A 23,591-nucleotide genomic window follows, 5' to 3' on the forward strand; every position below is an offset into this window, starting at 1 on the left:
TAACAGAGTATACAGCAGGCAAATGAATGTTTGTTATCACTCCTTAGGGCTTTGGCCCACAACACCTTTGGAGAATTAGAACAAGTCATGTGCACCCCAAAGGCTCCCTTTCCCCTACTTGTTTAAGGCCTCATCAGAGGCAGGTGGAACATCCTTTATATCCCCCTCCCTCTAGGACTTACCTTAGCTTCCACTCTCATATTTTTTAAACTTTTTATTTAAATATGGTCAATTCACAAGAATATGCAAAATAGCCTTATAGCGAGGTCCTGGTATTGTCACCCAGTTTCCCCCAATGGAACAACTTGCATTACCGTAGCACCATTAGTTTTGACATTAACATTGACCCATGGACCCATTGAAATTGACATTGGCCCAAGCTCTGATTTGAGTGTATCTGTCCCTCCAAAATTCCTATATTGGAACTTAACCCTCAAGGTGATGATATTGAGAGGTGGGGTCACCTCACCTTGGGAGGTGACAGAATTAGTGCCATTATAAAAGAGGCTTCAGAGAGTTTCTTTCCCCCTTCTGTCCCTTCTGCCATGTGAGGACACCAAGAAAGTACGTCTATGAAGAATGGGCCTTCCAGAGACCAAACCTGATGGCAGCTTGGTCTTGGACTTCCCGCAGTTTCTAGAACTGTGAGAAATGAATTTCTGTTGTTTATAAATTACCCAGTCTCAGGTATAGTCATACATTGAATAAGGATGTTTGGCCAATAACAAACTGTATATATGATGTGGTCCCATATAAGATTATCATGAAGTTGAAAAATTTTTATCACCTAGTGATGTCTTAGCGATCCTGACCTTGTGTAGGCATAGGCTAATGGGTGCGGTGCGTTTGTGCTTTAGTTTTTAACAAAAAAATTTAAAAAGTAAAAAATAAAAATAGAAAAATAAATCTTTTAGAAAAAAGGATATAAAGAAAGAAAATATTTTGTACAGCTGTACAATGTATTTGTGTTTTAAGAAGTGTTATTAAAAAGAGTTACTAAGCTAAAAAATTTGAAACTTTACAAAGTAAACAGCTACAGTCAGGTATAGTTAATTATTGAAAAAAATAAAATTTTGTTTTGTAAATTTTGTGTAGCCTAAGTGACGGTATTATAAAGTCTACAATAGTGTACTGTAATGTCCTAGGCCATCACATTCACTATTCACTCACTGACTCATCTAGATCAACTCCCGGTTTTAGGAGCTCCATTCATGGTAAGTGCCTTTTACATGTGTACCATATTTTATCTTTTATGCACTATTTTTACTCTACCTTTTTTATGTTTAGGTATGCAAATACTCTCCATTGACTTACAATTGCCTATAGTACTCAGTACAGTAACATGTTGTGCAGGTCTGTGGCCTAGGAGCAATAGGCTATACCTATAGCCTAGGTGTGTACTAGACTATACCATCTAGGTTTGTATAAGTACTCTCTATCACTCTGTGATGTCCACACAATGATGAAATCACCTAATGACACATTTCTTAGATCTATCCCCGTCGTTAAGCAATGCATGACTATATTTTGTTATAACAGCACAAGCAGACTAAGACAACCCACTTCCCTTTTAAAAGGGATCATTTTACTCACTGCTAAGTAGGAGCTCATCTTATTTCACCAGTTGCAATAGACAAGTTACCAGAGATTGAAAAAATGGGGTAGTCATAATACTTAACTCCTTTGCTTCTCTCTTCTAAAGTTTCATACAACCTAGTTGTTTCCTTGACCCATATATGAACCCTTGCTTGGAGTTGAAGTAACAGAAGAAATACCACTACCAAGAGCATTACAGTTTTAAATGGCACTAAAAGAGTATTACAATGTTAAATGCCAGTAACAAAAGCATTGCAATTTTAAAATCTCTTCACAACCATTTTAAGACAATTGTGTTAAACCATAATGTAAGAAGCTTTAGTTCTGAAAAAATTAAATCTCAATTGCTAGCATCCTCATAATCAATCCAAACCTATTCTTGGAAACTTGTACCAATGAATATATTAATATTAGTGCCTAGAAATATAGGGAAAAAATATATTCTCTTACTTTTTGATTAAATTATGTGATTATTTTAAAGATTATGTCAAAAGTCTGCTTTTTGTAATGCAGAGACTTGATATTTTAATACTGTGAGGGGACATCCCATATCCTGCATAACACAATTTTTTTAATTGCTGAAGCTGCAGGAAACATGGAAACTCTTAAAAAAATTAAAGTGTGCCAAAATCAGCAGTGATCTGGGTAAGCACAAAGGAAAAATCAAGGTTGCCCTGAGGACATTGGAATATTAGTACTGAAATTGAAGATTAAACCTTGAGCCAACAATAAAGATGAGAAATTTTATTAAAAATTAGTACATTAATTGGCACATTAAACTGTATCCTAAAAGAATGATCCACAAATTAAGATGACCTCAATACATACACACAAACAAGAACAAACCACCATGAATGAGAGTCAGCAGAAATAACAAAGTACAGAACCAGAACCACTAAGGATTGCAGACAGTATTATTAGAAGAATTGGTTTCAGAACAGTAAATAATTACATATAAAATATTTAAAGAAATTTTTTAATGAATTGACACAAAGTAGGAAAAATTAATAAGCAGTATATGACCACCAAAAATGAACAGGTGGATTTGTATTAAAGACTGCATAAAACTTTAAGAAATGAAAAAATAAAATTGTCAAAAGCACAAGCTCTGTGGATGCATTAAACAGAAAATTAGACACAGATAAATAGAAAAAAGAATTGGCCTATAGCTCTGAAAAAAATTGCACAGAATGCAACATTTAAGAACAAAGAAAAATCTCAGAGCTTTCTTGCCTCACCTGTAAAACAGGATTTAAAATACTTGTTCTATCTTCTTTTGTTTGCTACTAGATTCTACTTCATGAAAACAAGGCAAGGTACATGTGATAATACGTGTAAATGGAAAGTAGTATTAAATACTTACAGGTATAATCTATGAGACTGCCTTGGTCCCTTTCCAACCCTCTTCCAACTCTTAGCTAATTTATTTCTCTTTTCAAGGCCTTTGTTATTCATTATACCCTGATATGCCCTGGAGATAAGTCTTAGGAGGTATAATGAATATACACTGTGATTTGACCCTTCCTCAACTCCTTAGAATCAGCCAAGGCAGATCTTTTACAAGATGTACTGGACAAGTGTGGAGCTGTTTACCACACTGTGTAGAGGTGCCCAGTTTAGAAGAGACCTCTTGACTTGGGAGGATCAGAGTGCACAACCATTTTACATTAAGCCTGGTGATTGCCATGGACATGGGCTCTTGTGCTGAGAAGCAGGATATAACATGCCATGGCTGTCCAGAGGCAAAGTTGGCCACAAATCTACCAAGACTCAGCTTTGCAGATCTATAGTTTGCAAATGGAGATTAAGATCTGACAAACAACAGAATCTGATTATTAACGGAGAAACATTTCGCTCCAGAAGAGGCATCAGTGGTGAAGGAAAGGATATTTCCCATCTTGCAGACTAACAGCATAGGACTCAAATACTGCCTCTTGGGTGATAGAACAACCACCCCAGCATTATTCTTGTAACTATAGTAGAACTGTGCATTGGAAGTTCTTAGCTTAGCGGCATGGAGATGGCTTGGCTATACATACCACCTTGAGGAGATTTTATTAAGTCCTGATGCCTGACTCCTGCCCCTAAAAATGTGAAAAATCTCTTCCAGAAAATTCTAATGTGAGACCAAAGTTGAAAATGAGTGATTTAGATTTGAGTTTGTTAAGTCAATTTGTATATGTTTAATATGTTTATAAATTGTAGAATTATACTGGAGAGTTCTGTGCTAAGTAGGGTGCACTAATTATGATTAGTTCAGTGGGGAGAGTTTCCATTCATCCTCAGAGGTTTTCTTTCCTTTAAGTTAATCAGTGACAGTTGTGTGTGCATGTATGTGTGTGTGTGTGTGTGTGTAAAATAACTACTATATGGGATTTCTGGTGTCTCTCTCTAACTATAAACCTTGACAGTCTCAGTAGGGATTACAAAAGGGCAGTGACAAACATCAGGGACATCTACAATCCAGACAACCAAATGTTTCACCTTACACTGTATTTGAAATATTTCCACGTTTGCAAGGCAAGAACTAAATTAGCTGTTCTAAAAAAAAAAACCCTGAAGATTTTATATCTCTGAAAAGAAAATATGACTAATGAGAAACAGCATTTTGAAGTGAAATAAGCTCTAGACTAAAGATAGAAGTGCCAGTACTGTTTTTGTCACTAACAAATGTGTAGCCCACTCCTCAGACCTGCTGGGCCTCTGCTTTCTGAATCTGATACACGAAGAGTCACAGGTGGATCTCTAGTGTCCCGACCAACTCTAACATTTTATGAAAACAATTATTTTTCTCTTTAGTCAACAAATTTAGATGCTTCCTATATTCTACCAACATCAGTCAAATGTTAATGACTTAAACATTTTTCAGAACATATAACAATGTTCCCCTGATCTGCATGTTAATTTATGTATTCATTCATTCACCATGTATTTATTGAGCACATGCCAAGTGCCAGACACTGTTCTTGGCACAGGCAATTGCACATGAACCAGAACAGATCATATCTCTTCTCTCATGGAGCTAACGTTCTATTGAAGAACAAGTCAGCCTGTGTAAACATGAAATGTCATTGTCAGAGTTCTACAGTTCTTTTTCTCTTCTTCGCAACATCTCACATTTGCATTCTAACAGATGTAGCAGAGAAGATAAGGAGGGGAAAGAAAGATTGAAACCCTGACTAAAAAAAATTTCTCTCTCTCCTTCTTTCTTTCTCAGATAAATGAATAAGCTTTTACTTCTGTATATCCTAAGGAAAAAAAAAACCTGACTAAAATGAAGCTTTTCAATAATAGTCTCCAAAAGAGAGGAAGATTCTAATAAATTATCCATGCCGCCAAGTGGTGAAAGGTCAATTAGATCCTTACTCTAGTTGTTTCCAAATACTTGTGTTTAAGGCATATTTTTGAAAATTAAAATTTCTGTGCCATATTAGGGAGTGGGGAATTATTCTACATAATTATGGAGCTATTTACTTGATAGCTCTTTAGCAGGCCTACAAACCTCAGGCCAAATCGGCACTTTGCCTTTTTACGTAAAGTTTTATTGGAACACACCCACACCAACTCAAATTTTAAGTATTGACTATGGCAGCTTTAAAATAGCGGAGTTGAACAGTTGCAACTTTGTATCCCCAAAAGCCTGAAATATTTAAAATCTGGGCCATTATAGAAAATTGTTGCAGCGCACTGCAGTTTAGCACTGAGATGCTGCTTGAAGACAACTATTGACTTCCCTGTGTCCTCGGACACACTGGAGGTGCGTGCTTCTGTGCCTAGAAGCAGCTTCACATTGTGCTAGGAGCCTTCTGGAGTCTTCTTCCTTGTAGCAACACGAGGCTGCATGACCCACTCATTCATTTTGCTGACAGACATCACTTTAATAGTATGTAGCCAGAGCAAACCTCACACATTGATCAAAATTTTGGCCACTCACTTGGGATGACTGCCAGGCCATGTAGCTTGAGAAACATGGCCCTGTGCTAGTCACCTTGTCCTTCACACTAGTGGGATCAGAATATCTTTAGTCACATACCTCTGAAAGAGTTTTGAAAAACTGTCAGCATCCCCTCACACTTTTTTTTTTATTGACATCTAAAAATTTTCATAAGTTTAAATGGTAGTTACAGATGTCATTTCTAGCGTGTTATAAAATAGGATGTTTTAAGGTAAAATGGTATCCAAATGTATTCAAAGGAATCAAAATGCCATAGCAATTTGATATCACCTTTATCCACATAAGGGATGCTGCGGGGTGCCACCCTAAGACCCTCTTTTCAGTGGATGCATTCTTTCGCCAGCTGCCTAGGGAAGGCTACAACATCCAAGTTTCTCCACAGGAATTGCTTTTGACCGATGGGATCACCTAGCCCAAAGTTTTGCTCCCTCTCGAGGAGGCAGCCAACATGGAGCTACTGGTACACTGTGGGGACTTAGAGGCCTGGCTCCTGGCCTCCCTCAGGCCATCCCAGCTGCTGATCTCATCACAGGGAGGCTGCAGCCCCCGTGGCAACTACATTCCAGCCCATCTTGCCTCTTGACCCATGTCTGCTTTCCATCCATCTCAGAGCTGTTCCCAGAGCATACCCCAAAAAACCTCTGCACACAAACCTCTGTTCCAGAGCATTTCTGGGGGAACCTGGCCTAAATCGTTCATTTTCAAAAGTGCATGACTAAGCTCTTCTTTAGTGGTAGAAAATCTCATGTCATTGTTTTTTTCTTAAACTTACATTTCTGTTCCACTTTGCCCAAATATTTTTATACTACTGTAGTATACTTTTATAGTCGAAAGTCTTTCACTGCTCACCCACCCAGTCATATTTCTCTGCCACTGAATTATTATATAAATTAAAATTTAATTTTTTTTATAAATCCCTTATGGCCATAAGGCTCTATGTGTTAAAATGTCTTCTGGACTGAGCAATCACTGCAATTAGTAGTAAAACACATTAAAACAGCATGCATATATTATAAATTTTGGTAAGCGTTCCATGTAAGTAAAAGTAGAAATGCATCTCTAAGATTATTTCTATTTTTAATTAGTGTATCTGTGAACAAATATTATTTACTGCTGGAATAAGAGTGTTAAACATCAGTTCTATTCCATGTTCTGCTTTATTTTTATGGATGTAAAAATATAGTATTTATGCATGCTACATCAATAAGTGGATGGGAATGGAAGTAGATTTGTTATATTGTGCAGCAATGCTCTTCTTTGAACTCCTTCTGAGTGATTTACCAAGATTCAGACTGATAAAATACCAAAAAAAATATGTAATGACTTATTCAATCAGAGCCTCATTTATTTAGCTTTGTTGAACACAAAGGATTAGAAACTACCTGGTTTTCAGAGGGATTTGTTACCCAATCATTAAAGTCATTCCCTTTCTCAACCCCTACACCATATTTCACAATGTTCCTTTGTCTCATTTGTATCATACTAGGGCCCATTGCATCACAGTAAAATTGGTAATGGAATGAAGAATTGGCCATTATTATGAAGAAAGGTGGAGGACTGGCAAAAGGGAAGACCTTGACTGCGTCAGGCTAGTTCTCCGGTCTGTTTTCAGATAAAGTGCATATGGAGGTCAAGCACCTGCAAACTTGCCATGAAAAACTTCCTCTTCCCTCAGGGGCACACTCAAGGTCTCTGTATCACATTAGTGCCAAGCTCCTGGACAACGGTAAGATTTCTCTCATAATTTATGGGTCCTTAATATAACCTTTAATAAGAGGTAGATATTTAATAAAGACCAGGAAACATTTGACAAAGGAGGCAGACTTTGGCACCAGCTTCTGTGTCCCAAAAATTATCTGTGAAATTCATTCTCCCCAGTAAAACACTGGGGTGTTGCAACATTCCAAAATATTGTAAGGGCTGCACAGATTAAACTGCCTGAAACTTCTGGAAGAAATTACAAAAGGCATGTGCATTCTCAAATATCTAGCATTTTATCTTATAGAGTTAGTTTTTAGATATTTTAAAGAGCACAGTTTTCCTGTCACAGGGCATGATATCGGAAAAAAGAAAAAAAAAAAAACCTTCAGAAAAAAAGAAGGGTGAGTTTGAGAGCAACTTTTAAAGAATTCCAGCTGTATTTTATTCCCTGTTCTCTCGTATCTCTTGCTGCTGGCCATGGTGACAGGGAATTTTTTTTAATGACATAATCGAATGGTACAGAAGACTGTGAGGAAATATTACCCAAGGTCAGAAATGGCCTCTTTTGGGCTGTCCTTGGGCCTGTTGGAATATTTCACTTACTAGATGAATCTTCCTTAAGGCTTTCTTTTCTTTTCTCAAACAATCATTTTTCCAAGGGCAATAATTGTGGCAAAATTATTGATCTTATAAGGGCTAAGGAACTCAACTGTACTTTAAATTTATAACACAAGAGTTTATAAAGCCATACAAAAGGCTAACCTCAGGAAATCCAAGTAGAAAACCTAATTCTACCTACGTTTCCTTTCATTGTTAATTTTTCTCTTAAATTATTTAAATAATCTACTTTGTACTTTGATTGACACTGCCTGGAAATATAACTCCCTTCTAATAGAGCATATTTGAATGAGGGTTGATTTTTTTTCTCCTTCTACAAGTGAACAAAACCATGTAGAGGTTCACATATAGTATCTTAGTATCAGTATTTGTAGTCAGATGACCCGAGATTGACATTGATTGACAAGCGCCTTGATTTCATTGAGCTTTTGTTTATTTATCCATAAAATGGTAATAATAATTTTCCTCTCTGACATTACCCCATGTATATGAAAGATGCGTATGAATGTAGTCAGTATAAACACATAGACTGTACTCAAAAATATAGCCCAATGCAACTAATTTTCTCTTCTCTACCCTTTGGAGTTCAACTTTTGTAAGGAAAGAATCCGAAAAAAAATTTTTTAGGTTTACTCTAATAAATATACAAAAAACTATTCACATACATATGTAAATATATGATTTATTTATGTTTTTAATACTGAAGAAACTAGGGAAGATCAGTTCAGTTGAACGTACAAATAATTTTATCAACATAGGATTTGCAGAGAAATAATTCACTTAGTCAAAATATCACAACACTGAATTTCACAGTTAAACCCACATGCAGGTTGAATAATTGTGTTACAGAATGTTTTGATAGAATGTGTTAAATATAAAAATAATTCAATGCAATTTCCATTTAGCACATTGTACAAAACTCATTTTTAAATGGAATTAACAAGTTTACAATCTTTCCCATAAGGTGCTATGCATTCAAAGTGCTCTGTAGCATTGAGGTTGAAATCAGAAAACAGATACTATAGAGCTCCCCAGTAACACAGCTCAGTAATAAGTGAAATTAATTGTAATGAAGATGCAATCCACTCAAAACCATAAGAGTGATGGAGATTTATGATGTGCAATGAATAATACTTATCCTTCAATAAGGGATGGAACAAGAGTCTTCATATATGTATCAATATAATCATAACAAAAATGAATTTAAGATTGACTTCACCACTTTTATGTGAATATCATTTCTTGGAGAAAGAAAGAAAAAAAGAGAAAGAGACAAATAAACCAAAAGAAAGACAGAAAAAAGAAAGAGACAGAGGCATAGACAAAGAAGGAAAGTTCACAGTGCTTTTGCAATCCATTTTCTGAGACTAATCCTCAGTGCAATTATAGTCCATGACAGCAGTTTTCAGATTTTAGTGCACAACATAATTTCCTGGATTAAACCAATTAAAAATTTGCTTAGTAGGCCCCACACACAGTTTCTAATTTAATAGGTAGAAGGAGAGACCAGGAACACATTTCAGGTGATGCTGATGTTCCTGATCAAGGGACCGGTCCTTTATCTGGTTCATTATATCCAGAACAGTATATCTTTGATCACTAAATGGCTCCATTATTCATTAAAATGAAAAAAAAAAACTTATAACAGTTATATGCCTGGTCCCTAGGGACATTAAGTATAGGGTGGCCAGCATGGATTGTGTGATGATTTAGGGCAGCGATTCTCTACTTTGGCTACATAGAAGAATCACGTGAAAAGTATATATATATATATACACACACACACATATATATATACTGGTGCATAGGCCCATATAAAACTAATGAAATCTGAAAATCTGATTCTCTAGGGTAGGGCCAAGGGTTGAGCCAGTTAAGAAAGTCTGGTCCAACTTTAGGAAATTCTTTCACCTCATCACATAGAGAAAAGGTAGACAAATAAGTGCCTTGTGGGGCACTGGTATGTCTTCAAGGAAATCAAAACTCCTAGGAGGCAGGCTGATACACAACTAGAAAATAATATCAGGGTAATTTAGGAAGTAATTGTGACTGTTGATTTATAGTGGACTGCAAGTTTAGTTCATGGGTTTGAAATAAAAGAACTTGGGAAGGTGAGCAGCACACTAATTTAATCCAGGTTACTTTGCCATGAATGACATCAGTCTAGACTGCTGGTGTATGTGCTGATGTGCTGTTTACCTTCTATAATTATTATACTTATTCCACTTAGCTAAATTATTTACTACTATGATTGAAATTTGAGTGGCCCTATAAATAAGGCCCCCAGCGACAACATGGAAGTTACCATTTTTCTAGTCTACCTCAGAAAGCAGAACTATAGAAACACACACAAAAACTCAAAGGGTATTTTGAAATAAGATTTCGACTTTAGTCTTCTGGCATAAATGAAAAGAATGAATATTTCTAAGTATAAGTGAATATACATGCCATGGAGTCCTTTCCTGGAAGGACTTAGAGCTCTGGAGCAATCTTTAGTCTTGAGTGTACATGGAAGGAACTTTAGAGCTCATTTTCACAGACCAAATCATTAAAGCCCTGAGCCACAAATTGTAAATAAAACTCCATATATGAAATCCGGATTATGGAATGGATTGGGGGCTATGAAACTGAGATTATGGATTGTAAAATAAAAAAGGAAACAAACTCCAGACATCAGGACTGGGCCTTTTGGTGATCTTTGGTAAAAGTCAAACATTTGAAAGCCATCATGTGTATTTGAATATAGACAAATATAGCTGTATAGAACGTGTGACAGCCTTACAGCTCTCCATTAGGGACCATAGCTCCTGTGGAGGGTCCTGCAGATCTACTTGAGCCATCCTCAGAGTGCTTTGCTTACTGAGCTACTGACCGGCACTGACAGACTGAGAACCACCTCAAACACAGTGATTAAAAAAAAAGGAAAAAAATTTCAAGTCCTGGTGAGATGATTGGGTGAATCTTTCTCCATTCTTTATATCTTCCAGAAGACATCTTTTAAATATCCTGAAAAATAACAAAAAGAATAGTAGTACTGTGGATACAATCACTCAAAAGAGTAGAAATTAGACACTAACGATGTTAGGTAGGGGTCAAATCTGCAGGAGGCCAGGAAGGGTGGTTCCTAGGGGCAGAGAAGCCACGGACCAATCAGGGGAAGGGACTGCAGGAAAATGCAGAATACCTGATATTCACTTGGTACTATCCCACGCCTCCTGTAAGCCCACCTCCATCGCACCAGGCCAATAAAAGGAAACCACCTGGGAGTCCCCAACATCTTTTTCCACGTGTGGAGACTGACCCCTTCCTCTCTCTGGAACATATTTTCACTTTGAGTAGCTTCCTTCTTTACTTTCACTTTGTAAAGTTTCTTCTTTTTCTGTAATAAACTGTTTGTGTGGGATTGCTTTGTGTTAGCGACCATTCCGTCATCGGCTCAACTCAGTACCAGTACTCAGTCTGGACACTGAGAACCGAGGCCAGAACATCAAGACAGACCTAACAAGGATGTGAGGGCATCAAGGCAATACCAGGATATGCAAAAAAAAAAAATTTTTTTTTTGCTTTTTAGTTCCCCTCTTCAATATTTGTATAATTAAATATATATTAAACAATATATAATATTTATGTCACATATATAAAAGGTATATACAGATTAACTTTTAAAAAACTGCATAAATGAAGGCACAGAGCCCATTTAAAGGCAAATGATCACAGACAACCTTCATTCCATCCTTGAAAACACTAAAATGGAAATGAATTCTGGACTAACGTTTGATTCTGTACTTCTGTGGCCTGTATCCTCTGTATTTCATCTTTGGGGCCCTGTCAGGGAGACAGGGATCTCACTGCTTCAGAGTGTCACTTGGTCACACAGGGAACAGCCGTGGGTTTTGGCCCCTGCTCCATCTTCCCTAGCCCCTCTCTTGCCCGGCTGGGGCCAAGTGGCACAGAATTGAAGCCCATGTGTTTACGTGTGCCCAGACACCAATAAAGGGGCATGTCAGTCCCCAGGGCAGGAGACCCACCGCAGGGTTTCTATTCAGTCCTGCAAACAGATCAGACTTAAACTCACCACCTGCCAGGAAGCCTCCTACGCCTTCAAGTCACTCAGGGAAACATCTGCATCCTCTTTTTTTTGCACTGCATGCTCTTGCTTCTCTTGCGTTCCAGTGAAATCGGGGTTCACAGGAACCTGTGCTGTCACCTCCTGCAGACCCTCACTACTGGGTGGTCTCTGTCTCTCCTGTGATAATCCTATTTGGGATTCTTCCACTGCTCCCAGCTCCTGCCCTCCATCACCACTCCAGGTTGCTGCCTGCTCTCGAGCTGCCCCTCCGTCTTGGTCCTGTCCTTGCCCTGGGGCCTCCCCTTCCAGAGGAAAAGGTTCTTGGGGAGCTCCCACCCAGCCCTCTGGTGTTGACGTCACTGTCACCTCCTCCACCGCTGGCACCCCCTCCCTGCTCGGCAGCGCTAACTCCTCTACTGCCACCCTCTCTGCAGCTGCTGTTTTGCCTAGTAACTCATCCTCTTGGTGCCAAGTTTCTTTCTCAGCAACATCTGAAAAGGAGGAGGCTTTATTTGCTACTGTTTTCCCTTCAGCTGTCTGGGAACCTGCCAACACCTCCCTCTCTGCAGCGGCTTCTGCTGCCATTCCTCCTCCTTGGTGTAGATCTTCCTCAGCCGCAGCAGCCCCTCCTCCCATGCCCCAGGGCCCCTCTGTGTTCCTGTCCTGCATCACTCCTGTCCCCAGAGCGCACTCTTTATCCTCCTCCTTTGAGTCCTCATCCACCCCTTCTTCACCGAGCTTTCCTGCCACCACACGATCTCCCTCAGGAGCATCTTCCTGGGTGGTTATCATGGTCCCCATTCCTTCTCCTACAGGCAGAGGCGCTTCTTCATCCCTCCCCTCCGGCCCTGGGAGGCAGTCTTGGTCTCTGGCCTCAGGCTCCTCCACCACATCTGGGATGGACACCTCCACCTTGGGGGCCTGTGCCTTTCCTTCCAGCTCACTGGCAGGAGCGCCCGAGGTACCCTCTCCCCGGCCAGGGCTCTTGTCCTCCAGGGTCACATCGTCCCTGTCCAACAGCTCTGCCCTGCTGCCTTCCTGCTGTGTGTCTCCAGCTTCGCTCAGTCTCCCCTCTCTTCCTTCTTTTCTCAGAGCTGTTACGTTTTCCAGTGACTTTTCAAATCCAGGTGTGGCTTCAAACATGCTAGCCTCTCTCTCTCTCAGTGAATCTTCTAGAAGCCCTGGATCTTCAGACAACTCAGATGCCTTCTCCGGTGCTGCATTCTCTGCATCAGATTCCGTTTCATTTGGGGGAGCTTTAGGGTTTTCCTCAGATCTTTCTTCCTTCGCTGTTTTCTCCTTTTCCCCTTTAAGTTTTTGCTCTTTTTCTAAAGTGTCTTTGTCCTTAAGTTCATTTGCCCTTGTCACCTCTTCTGTCTCAGATTCGGTTTCCCTCAGAGGTGTTTTTGGCCTCTCAGCTTTCCTTTTCTTTCTTGCTACATCTAATTCCTCAGGTAATGACTCTTTCCTGTCGTCTTCCCTATTAGATTCTGCCTCATTCACAGTCTCCTCCTTTTCTGCGTCTTCCTTACAGAGGACTTCAGGGCTGCCCTCTAAGGCCCGCGTCCAGCTGGCCGCTGCCTCTCCGGCTGAGGGGCTCAAAGGCGTTTCTGTTCTCACAACTTCCTTCCTCTCTTTGGCTGGTTCCTCTCCCTCAGGAGTTGCCTCTTCAGAGCCATCCTCTCTTTCAGATACTGTGTCTTCCATGGGTCCCAAGTCCTCTAGGTCTGTGAATGTTTCCTCTTCACTTCCCTTCGCATCTGGTTTTATGGACCCTGCCTCACTCCCAGCCGCCCCTCTCCCAGCCTCTCTCCTCTCTGGTGTCACTGCCTCTCCCCGGGCTGCTGCTGCCTCCTGAAGATGCTTTGGGTTCAGGGCCGCCGCCTTGTTTGAAAGCACTGCCTTCCCCAAACCCTGTTCCCCTTCAGAAGCTGCCTCCACTGTCTCGAGCGCGGATAGCATCAAGGCCTGCTCTTCCTGAGCCTCATCTTTATTCAGACTCGCTGTGTCTCTTGCTGCTGCTTTTCCTATGGGGTCTAACCCCACCCTACACAGCCTTCTTGCCCCTTCGGCCTCTGCCCCTGCCTGGGCCCCACTTGCTATGGCTGGAGGGCTGTCTCTTTCTTCTGCAGACGGTTCTACTAATGCTGGCTCTGCCGTTGGCTTTCCCTCCCCCAAGGGAACCTCCTCAACCCCTGCTCCTCCCCACAGTGCTCCATCCCCTTTTCCCTCTATTGCAGCATCTCTGTGCTGAGGAGTTTCATCTTCCTCCACTGCTTCTTTCTTCCCCAGTGTATCCGTTTCTTGTGCAACTTGCTTGGGTTCCTTGTTTGAGTTGACTGTCGCTCTTTCCCCCACCACTAACTTCTTACTTGATGCTATAAAAATAAGGTTAGAAAACAAGGTTACTTTACTCCAAGTGGACAAAGGAGGAGCTATTATAATCTTACATGTATTTATAATATGATATATTTATATGTGACATCAAGAAGCCACTGACTTTATATATAAAACATGTTCTCCATTAGTTCTGTGATGCCATCAATATACATCATGACTTAATAACAATGGCTTTTCATTATGAAAAGAAATACTTTCAAATTCAATAAAGGAAAGTTGGACATCAGAAATGTTGAAAATGAGCAATCAATAAAACCTTCATGTCCCCATGTTTTAGAATCAATAAAATATCCTTCTCATTGTCTCTCTTATCTCCCGCTTTCTCTCTCTCTTTCTCTCCTTCACACACATACAAACCTCCTACTTTCATTTGAAATATTAAGACTTGCAGGAAAATTTTGTAATAAGAAAAATAGTGAGTATTTCTTCTTTTTAAAAATCATTATTCCCAATAGCACCATAATATGTCCATCTTCTGCCTGTGTTTTTGGTACTCAGGTGGGCATTTAGCAACACAATCATAATACAGTGAGCTGATCATTATTATTCCCATGTTGTAAGCTACCGTATCTAGATTTAGTCATCAAAAAACTTTGTAGCTTAAGGAAAGACTTTTTACTGAAGACACCAATTTGTATTATAGGTCAAAATACCTCTTATGTACGTTCAGAAACTAATTTGCCTTTGGCAAAACAGGATCACAGAACATTTGTAGACTAGGACAATTTTCAACATAAATAATCTTCTTGAAGTATTTTATAAGTCCGTATCCACAATTCCCTGGCAAATTTGGGTGTACTATTTATCATGCTTCAATAAATATAGGTTTGATATGTTTTTTAAAAGGCTTCAATTGAATTTCTTATTATTTAACAAAGATATATATTTTTTTAGACTTATAAAAAAAGACATATATTTTTTGCTCCATGCAAAATAAGTTAAGAAAGGTACATCATACCACATGCCAAAAACATTTAAATTTCCCAATTGCAGAACAGTAGTCATTAGGGAGATAGGAGCTTTGAAATAGTCATCTTAATAATTTCTACCATTTAATCTTCTTTTTCATTTTAAAGAGACATTGGACTACATGCTATAAAACAAATTATCACATCAGGGTGTTAACTTCTAAATTACATAAACTTAAGAAGTTGGCAAATGTGTCTTCCTCATTTATTTTTTACTTGCTTGCCATTTTGGCTAGCCACCTTAACACCAACACCATCACCAACAACCTACCAGAAACCTAACAGTCTGTTCTTACTCACTTCTTCCTTATTCTTATACCCCATCCAAGACTGTGTTACCATTCCATTACCTCTCCTAACACAAAGCGTGGCTATTCTTTGTTGTGTTTCTTCAGTTTCTTGCCAGCTACTATGAAAACCATTTTGAGGTAAAGCAATAATAGCTGATATTACATTTCCCTTGAAAATGTATTTAGAAAGTAATTTATGATGTCTTCTTTCAAAGGAGTAAAAACAATATCAGTTCTATCCATGGGGCTGAGGTTGACTTTTATAGGTTATCCTCTGCCTATCACAATAGTTATTTTCTAAATTTTATCTAAACGCTCCTAAAGAGAAATGTAGAATCCAATGTTTACTCAGAGAACAAAGTAGCCAATGCACCTGAGAAAATATGGTCCATTTTATTTCATTATAGGTTATTACTGGATTTAAAACAAAAGTAAATTGAAACAATGAGAAACAATAATATGTGTCAAGTCTCAATAGTATATCTGCTGCTATTCAAATTCTTTCATGAAGTATATTAAAAAGTCAGTTATGACAAACATTTAAATAAAGTCCTCTATTTTTCTAAGCCAGCCTCTAAATTTATGGATTAATTAAAAAACATTCAGGAAAGCAGGGGAATAAAATCACCTAGCCACCATGTAATAATATACTATGCCTAAATTCTAGGAAAGAAAGTGCCAATGGCATCCAGCTGGGCTATTATATGAACACACACACTATACGGAGTCAGCCATAACATGCCTGAAGCAAGGGAGAAAGAGTAATTGAAGCCTTTCTGAGAAATATCAGTATGAAACATGACATGTTTTTTGATGGTAACTTCATGGGCTTTTGAAAAAATATTTAATATAAGATAGCAAGCAATACTCACAAACAGTGGCAATTTGACTTAGTGGAATGAGTATGTGCTTGGGAATCAGACAGACTCAGTGAAAATGCCAGCTCTGCCACTTGCGAATTGTATGAACTTAGGAAGTAACTCCTCTCTAAGCCTTCATTTTTTTATCCATAAAATGGGAATAGCAATGCTGGACACATAGAATCCTCGTCACAGTAAATGTGATAGCTTATGTAAAATGCTTTGCACAGTGCCCGACATACAGAATGCCTAACACATCTTCCTTCCACACTCTCCTTCCACTGCTTACAATTAAATAGGGTTTCTTTGCTTTAATTAGATTTGATCAATAATAACTACTATGCCTGCATGGCAAAATGAATAGGGAAATGCACTAGAATGCCTCTAGTTGAATGCCCACCATGGAAGATTTGGGTTCTCCAAGCTCAGGGTCCCTCTGGTGTAACTCAGCTCACTGCATATTCAAGTGTTACCTGGCCCTCTTTATGTTGCCCAGGAAGAACTGGAGGTAAGGAACCAGCATAAATACAATAGTCTATTTGCTGTAAGTAATAATGTAATTTTTCTCTGAGCTGGGAGTCTCGTGTCTTCTGCCAGCATCCATAAAACTATGGCTGGCTAAGTTGTTCGCTCGAAAGTAGGCTAAAATCTCAAATGCCTTACAGTGCTTGCTGACTATCTTTTAATATTAAAGGTGGGGGTAATGTGACCATATGATGAATAAAATGATTATCTTCCCCATGACATACATACATATATTCAAATCAGGACTTTTTTAAAAAAATCATTCACTAAATTTGGGAAACCCTGATGTCAAGGACATGGGAAGTTTGACGAGATATGTATGAGTTGTGGTCTACCGGATCACTCTAACTGGCACTCTTGCAGATGGAATGTTTGTCACCAAGACACAGGTCATATGCTGATGGTAATGAATTCTTTTCTAGTTGAAAAAAATCAAGACATTCAAATGAATCATTGTGAAATGCGCCCTTGGTTCTTGAGGTCTCCAATTGGGTCAGTTGGGGCAAATTCACCTACCTGGTCAAATAACTGGGAGGCAGGCTATGAAAGAAGACTAGTCTCAAAATACCTACCAGTATTTTATAATCTAAAGTCATTTTTTTCATACCCTAGGCACCAATGTATTCAAAAAAGAATAACAACATTCGTACCTGATGTTAGTTTTAAAGCTCCCCTTAGGGCCTTCCAACCACTTCTGGTCATCGTATTCATTAGTTGAAGCGAGGGGGGAAAAGGTGGCAGAAGGGAGGCTGAGACGGGTGGATTGCTCGAGGTCAGGAGTTTGAAACCAGCCTGAGCAAGAGCGAGACCCTGTCTCTACTATAAACAGAAAGAAATTAATTGGCCAACTAATATATATAGAAAAAACTAGCCGGGCATGGTGGTGCATGCCTGTAGTCCCAGGTACTCGGGAGGCTGAGGCAGTAGGATTGCTTGAGCCCAGGAGTTTGAGGTTGCTAGGCTGATGCTATGGCACTCACTCTAGCCTGGGCAACAAAGTAAGACTGTCTCAAAATAAATAAATAAATAAAATAACAAAAAAAATTTTTTTTAAAGATAGCAGAAGGAAGAAACAAGGATAAGAGAATGAAAGATGGAAATAGGCTGTCTTTTGCAGAGGATTTCTGAAGGTCTCCCCTAGGTAATGATGCACCCTTACCTCCACCTGTGTCCACCTCCAGCTTCCTCGAGGGCTTCCACTCCTCATCTGCGCTGCTAACACCAGACTCAGTGTCACAGTGGCTGTGGCAGCCTGATGCCACAGCTTCAGTTATTATCTGGCCAACTGATTGAAGATCATAAAAAATATCAAAAGGTATAAAAACAGGTCATGGGAACATGGCTGAGCTATTGCATATCCTTTAAACAAGTGGGGTCGGTTTAAAAACATTCACATTAAAATGTGACCTTGTTTTTAAAATCTCTTAAGATTGAACAACTCCCAAGCTATGATTTCACAAAGAAAACAATATACAGAAGAAGGTCATGAATTAAAGAAATCCATGCAGAGAAATACTTGCATTAAAAAAAGACAATAGCCAGAAGCAGTGACAGATTTGCCAAGTGCACATGCAATGAAATGATTGAAAAAAGCAGTGTAGTTGCCTTTTCCTTTCTAGAAACGTGTGTTATGGCTTTTATGACACCAATCATCACCACTCTTTTAAATTGCTAAAACTACTAGCACTGACTACACTGTGAGCATTTCATCCATTAGTGGATTTTAGTGATTTGACCCCAATACTCACTCTATGTGGACAGAAGCATAAAAGCTGTCACATGATTCCTATAAATTTGACAGTAAAAGCTGTTGTAGAAATTCCTGTTATCTGTAGCTGATTACTAAACACAGACTTCAGGATCACAGAGACCAAAGACCAAAGTTCAGATCCCATATTCCATATTAACTATATCACTGTGGGCAAGTTCTTTGGCCTAAGCCTATGCCTCTGTTTATCCATTTATCAAAAAAGATACCTACTCAGTAGTTCTTGGGAGGATTACATGAAGTAATATATGTAGGACATGCTCACTTTCCACTTATTAGCAAGTGCCTACACACTTATTAAATAACAGCTATGATGATGAGGATGATCATGAGCATTTCTATTATAATAAGTAGCATCACCCAATGTGGTACAATTCTAGGCAAAACTGTAAAGTCAATTAAATTTGTCTTTAGTTTCTGACAATTTCCTGTCTACATCCCTTGCTTTTTATCTGATGGTCCATGTCTCTAAATCCCTGACATTTCTCATCCACTTACCACCTCCTGGTAACAAAAAGCTTATTCAAATAAAACTGGACCTAGAGCTGCCTTTTGAGGTAAGAACATGATATTTCCAAAAGAAACTTCCTTCTTTCCTTTTTTCCTTTCTTCCTTCCTTCTTTCCCTTCCTCTCTTCTCCTCCCAATATTCTGATATAGCTGATTCAAATACTTTACTTTGAGAAAAACAGAACTAGAATATAGTCTCTTGCTTATTTTAAGGTGAATTGCTAAGGGCAATTACTTACTGACCTCTTGGTGTTTGGAAACAAATAGTGAAATATGTATCTCAAGTGGGTTTTGACAGCAAAATGGTGACTTAACTATATTAATCCTATGAGGACAAACATGGAAATGATAAGCATAATATAGTTCAAATATATTCTCTTTAAAAATTTTTTGAATATCAGCTTTCTTCATTCATTCAATATACCAAATTAAAAAGTGTTTTAAAAATAACATAGTTCAGAGATGACATCAACTCATGACAATTATGCAATAGTTGGATTTGTTATCAAGTCAATCTTTATTTTAGGAACTTTCTAACCATAGTACATATGAGTTAAATATCATCTTACCTATTATAATAATGTTAATATTATCATTAGAGAGTTGAAATAGCAGTGTTTTAGATCTTCCCTAGAAATCTGTTTGGCTGACTAACAGAAATAGAACAAGGGGATGGGAAGCGGTCTGACTTAGTAGCAATTATGTGAAGCTTTGTTTCATCTGTGCTAACAAGACATCTAGATTTTTTTCAGTTAGTCTACAGGCTATAAAGAAATATAGCTTACAACAATAATAAACAATAATTAAACAATTAGCAGCTACTGAACCAAAAGGCTATTCTAAAAAGCCAAGCAATACCAGCATAATCTATAAATTATAACTCACTCAGAAATAACAGTGAAGCTGTAGTCACTCTGTCTCAGGACTATAATCACCACTTGCCCACATCTGCTGGCTTCCCCTGGAGGTTTAGGCTTTGGAAGTAGATGAGAGCCTGTATAGTTAGGTATCGCCTAATTCAGGTTCAGCAAGAATGGGACCCTTGGCCTAAGTATCAAGGACGTATTAGGTGTCAAACCAGAAAAGGCTTCACTTGGTCAGTTTTTTTCTCAGATGTTCTTCTGAAACTGAAACTTAAAAGCAAGAACTTGGTCGGTGTCTAACCTCAGCTGTTTTCCACCCATAGTAAGAGAGGACTGTGCACGCTGAGACTCCCATTTCAGCAATGTGATACATCACTTTGTTTCCTCTATCTATTTAGTCCTTCATCCCTTAAGGCTCCTGTCCTTTACCTCTCCATAAAGGTGACCACTAAAGGCAAAGGTAATTGTCAGTTCTCACAGCATTAGTAGCAAAATGGAATAGTCTCATACAGAGAATTTCTTAGAAAAATCACCTTTTTCTACTCAAATGATATAGGATACTTTGAAGTATTTTTTAAATACCAAAAATATTCTTATATTATAATTTTAGTTTTTTTATTATGAAAAATGCATTTTTAAATAATATATGTTGTATTTTTATCTAAATATAAAAATAGTATATATTCATTATCTAAAGTTTGAAAAAAATAAAAACATACAAAGAAGAAAATAATAATGACCCATAGTTTTACCACTCAGAGAGAACTACTAGTTAACATTTTGGTAGATTTCCAAGCTTTCTTTTTACTCTACTCTTATTATAGATAGTATTTTGTATCCCACTTTACTCATTTAGCAATATAGTGTGACTATTTCCCAATATCACTAAATAAAACAATTCTTCAATAGCACATAGAATATTATAATAGTCTTACTAAAATTTGGTTAACTAATTGCTTATTGTTGGATATTGAGTTACTTCCATTCTTTTGTAATTATAAAGCTATTTTAAATACCACTTACAATTATTTTTGTATATATTTCTGACTATTCTCTTACAATAAGTTCCTGGAATTGGAATTGCTGGGTCCAAAAGCATCAACTTTTTAGAAGCTTTTGATACATGTTTTAAATGTTCCTTGGAAAAGAAGGTATCAATTAATAATTTCATCCATAAAGACTGAAAGGCCTATGTCTCTGCACTATTGTGACAATTTCTACCAATTCTCTCTGTATTTTATAATTTAGTAATTGAAAAGTGGTGGCAAGGATAGAGCTTTCAATATTAGTAGGCAAGCTTTTCTTCTGTAAACTTTTTGCTATATAATGTATATTCTTCTGTTATAGTATTTGCCTTTCTCTTATTGATTTGTAAGAACTCTTTATGTATTATAAACACTAACCCTTGTCATATACATGTTGCAGATTTTTCTCCAGAGTTTTAGTTTTCCTTTGATACAGCATGTTTTCATTTTGTTGTTGCTATAGCAAAGAATTTTATATTACTTGGTACTATTTCTTCCAAATTAATTTAAAGTTGTTTTTCAAATCCCCCATATATTATTTTTAGGATTTGGAGACATTCTACACCAAAGTTAGAATTTAATCTGGCAAAAAACATCAGCATCTTTCAACTTAGTCTTCTATTCAAATACCTAGAATATTTGATATTCTAAGTAAAAAATACTTACAATGATTTCCCATTTATCATATTTTTCTTATTCAGTCCATATGTGTTATGCTTTTCTTTCTTAAACATCTCTTAAAGTAATATAATAATAGATATTGCTCTATTATTGTTTATTACTGTTTTTGTGTGTGTGTGTGTGTTATATCTTGTGTGGTGTTGTTGTTTGAGACTACAGTTTGAAATTGGTCACCTTACAAATACCACTTGTTGGTTCCAATAATTGCACAATCAATTACGTAGGGAGTTTATTTTTTTTTAGACCCCAAAATTACTTAGAGTACTGCTTTTAAATTTCTAATTTTTTTGGTGAGAGTCAATTATATTTTATGAATAATTTCTAGTTTTATTGCACTGTTATCATAGAATGTGGATTCAGCAACTTCTGTGATGCTGAAAAAAATAGGCACATAGAGAATAATAATTATCTGATAAAACAACTTTCTAAATTATATTAATCCTCTTTTCTATTTTCTTATTTATTATGAAAAGGACTGTTTGTGTTTATATAAAAATGAGAGTTGTTAATTTTGTATTTTCCTTTAAAAGACAGAGGTTAACTTATTGGATTCTCTTAAATCCCAGTAGGATGCATATCTTCCTCACAAATGTTAAGCAGGAGTACTTTCCAGTTCCAATTCAGTGATCCAAGAGCGAGAGAAAAAGGAAAGGAAGGTGAAGTTTTGAACCCTCTTAGGTGAAACAGAATTCTACGTGTTAGTTTCCTATGTCTTAGTTGCAGGAGCTGCCAGGCTTAGTCAGACACTCACTCTTGGCATTGCCATCTTGCTCGTTAGGGAAGAGACCCTATGAGTTCAAGGGGAAGACCCTCTGCTAGTGCCGCTGACTGTGTGTTTGGTGTTGCCTCCCAAGCTTTTCCTGAAAGTAGGTAATGCTGAAGAACCCAGAGGAATTAAAGGGCTGCCACACTGTCTTTCTGCTTGCTCGTAGCTCATCCCTGCTTCCAGACTCTACATTCTAATCTTTGAGGTCTCCGATTATCTTTTAACTTCCAAGAGGCCCTTTGAGATATCTCCAAATATATCTCCAAAGATATCTTCTCTGTGGAAAAGAATTTCCACAGAGGTTTGGTGCTCACATGGCAATAATATTCTCCAGGGATTAGGGGGTTGGGGAGGGGGTAAACTCACAACTAAAGGACACTGTGAGCATTGTAGAGGGGAAGGGCATGCCTGTAACCCTCGCTAGGGTGAAGCAAAGACATAAAATGTAACCAAAATGTTTGTACCCTCCTAATACACTGAAAGAAAAAAAAATTTCCATGGGGCCACTCCTCCTTTTGATGGGAAAATAAATTCACAACAGCTTCTGATGTCTTTTTCTAAATATGCCCACAAAATTTAATTTTGTACATGTGGTACCTTTTCTAGATTCAAGAGCAAACTTTTAAAACCTTTTAAACTGCTACTTTTAGATATTCTTCCTTATTTCAGAAAGATCATAGGGAGTGAAATGTCAGGTACCTGAGTACATATCACCAATTGGTATTTCACAGAATTTTTCAGATTTACATTCTCCTTAAGGTTTATAGCCTTCATATTACTTGCTGTTATGTTAATGCAGAAACATAAAAACTCACTGCAATAATTTAAATACTTTTGTGGAAACAAATCAAAGCACTACATTTTAAAATTCAAGCTATCATAAGTGACATGTAAAAGTTGACTCTTTAATATCTATTAGTCAAGATGCAAATGGAAGTATTAGTCATAAATATTTACTAAATTAAAAAACAACGTTCTTCTGATGATTTTTGAAGCA

The 23,591-nt window shown here is 37.8% G+C and overlaps 1 protein-coding gene across 2 annotated transcripts in view; it reads right to left on the reverse strand.

Moving 5' to 3' along the window:
- Nucleotides 1-8,111: 8,111 nt before the first annotated feature.
- The window catches only part of ERICH3 (glutamate rich 3), a 100,772-nt gene continuing 85,292 nt past the window's right edge, over nt 8,112-23,591 (reverse strand). For both annotated transcript variants that reach the window (XM_012760368.3, XM_012760370.2), the window contains 3 exons: nt 18,142-18,267; nt 11,946-14,317; nt 8,112-10,876 (listed from right to left, as the gene is read on the reverse strand). In XM_012760368.3, the coding sequence (XP_012615822.2) occupies nt 11,964-14,317; nt 18,142-18,267 (2,480 nt within the window). In that variant the 3' untranslated portion in view covers nt 8,112-10,876; nt 11,946-11,963. The remainder of the gene's footprint in view (nt 10,877-11,945; nt 14,318-18,141; nt 18,268-23,591) is intronic.

The sequence above is a fragment of the Microcebus murinus genome, chromosome 2, assembly GCF_040939455.1.
Source record: "Microcebus murinus isolate Inina chromosome 2, M.murinus_Inina_mat1.0, whole genome shotgun sequence".
Taxonomy (NCBI): Eukaryota; Metazoa; Chordata; class Mammalia; order Primates; family Cheirogaleidae; genus Microcebus; species Microcebus murinus.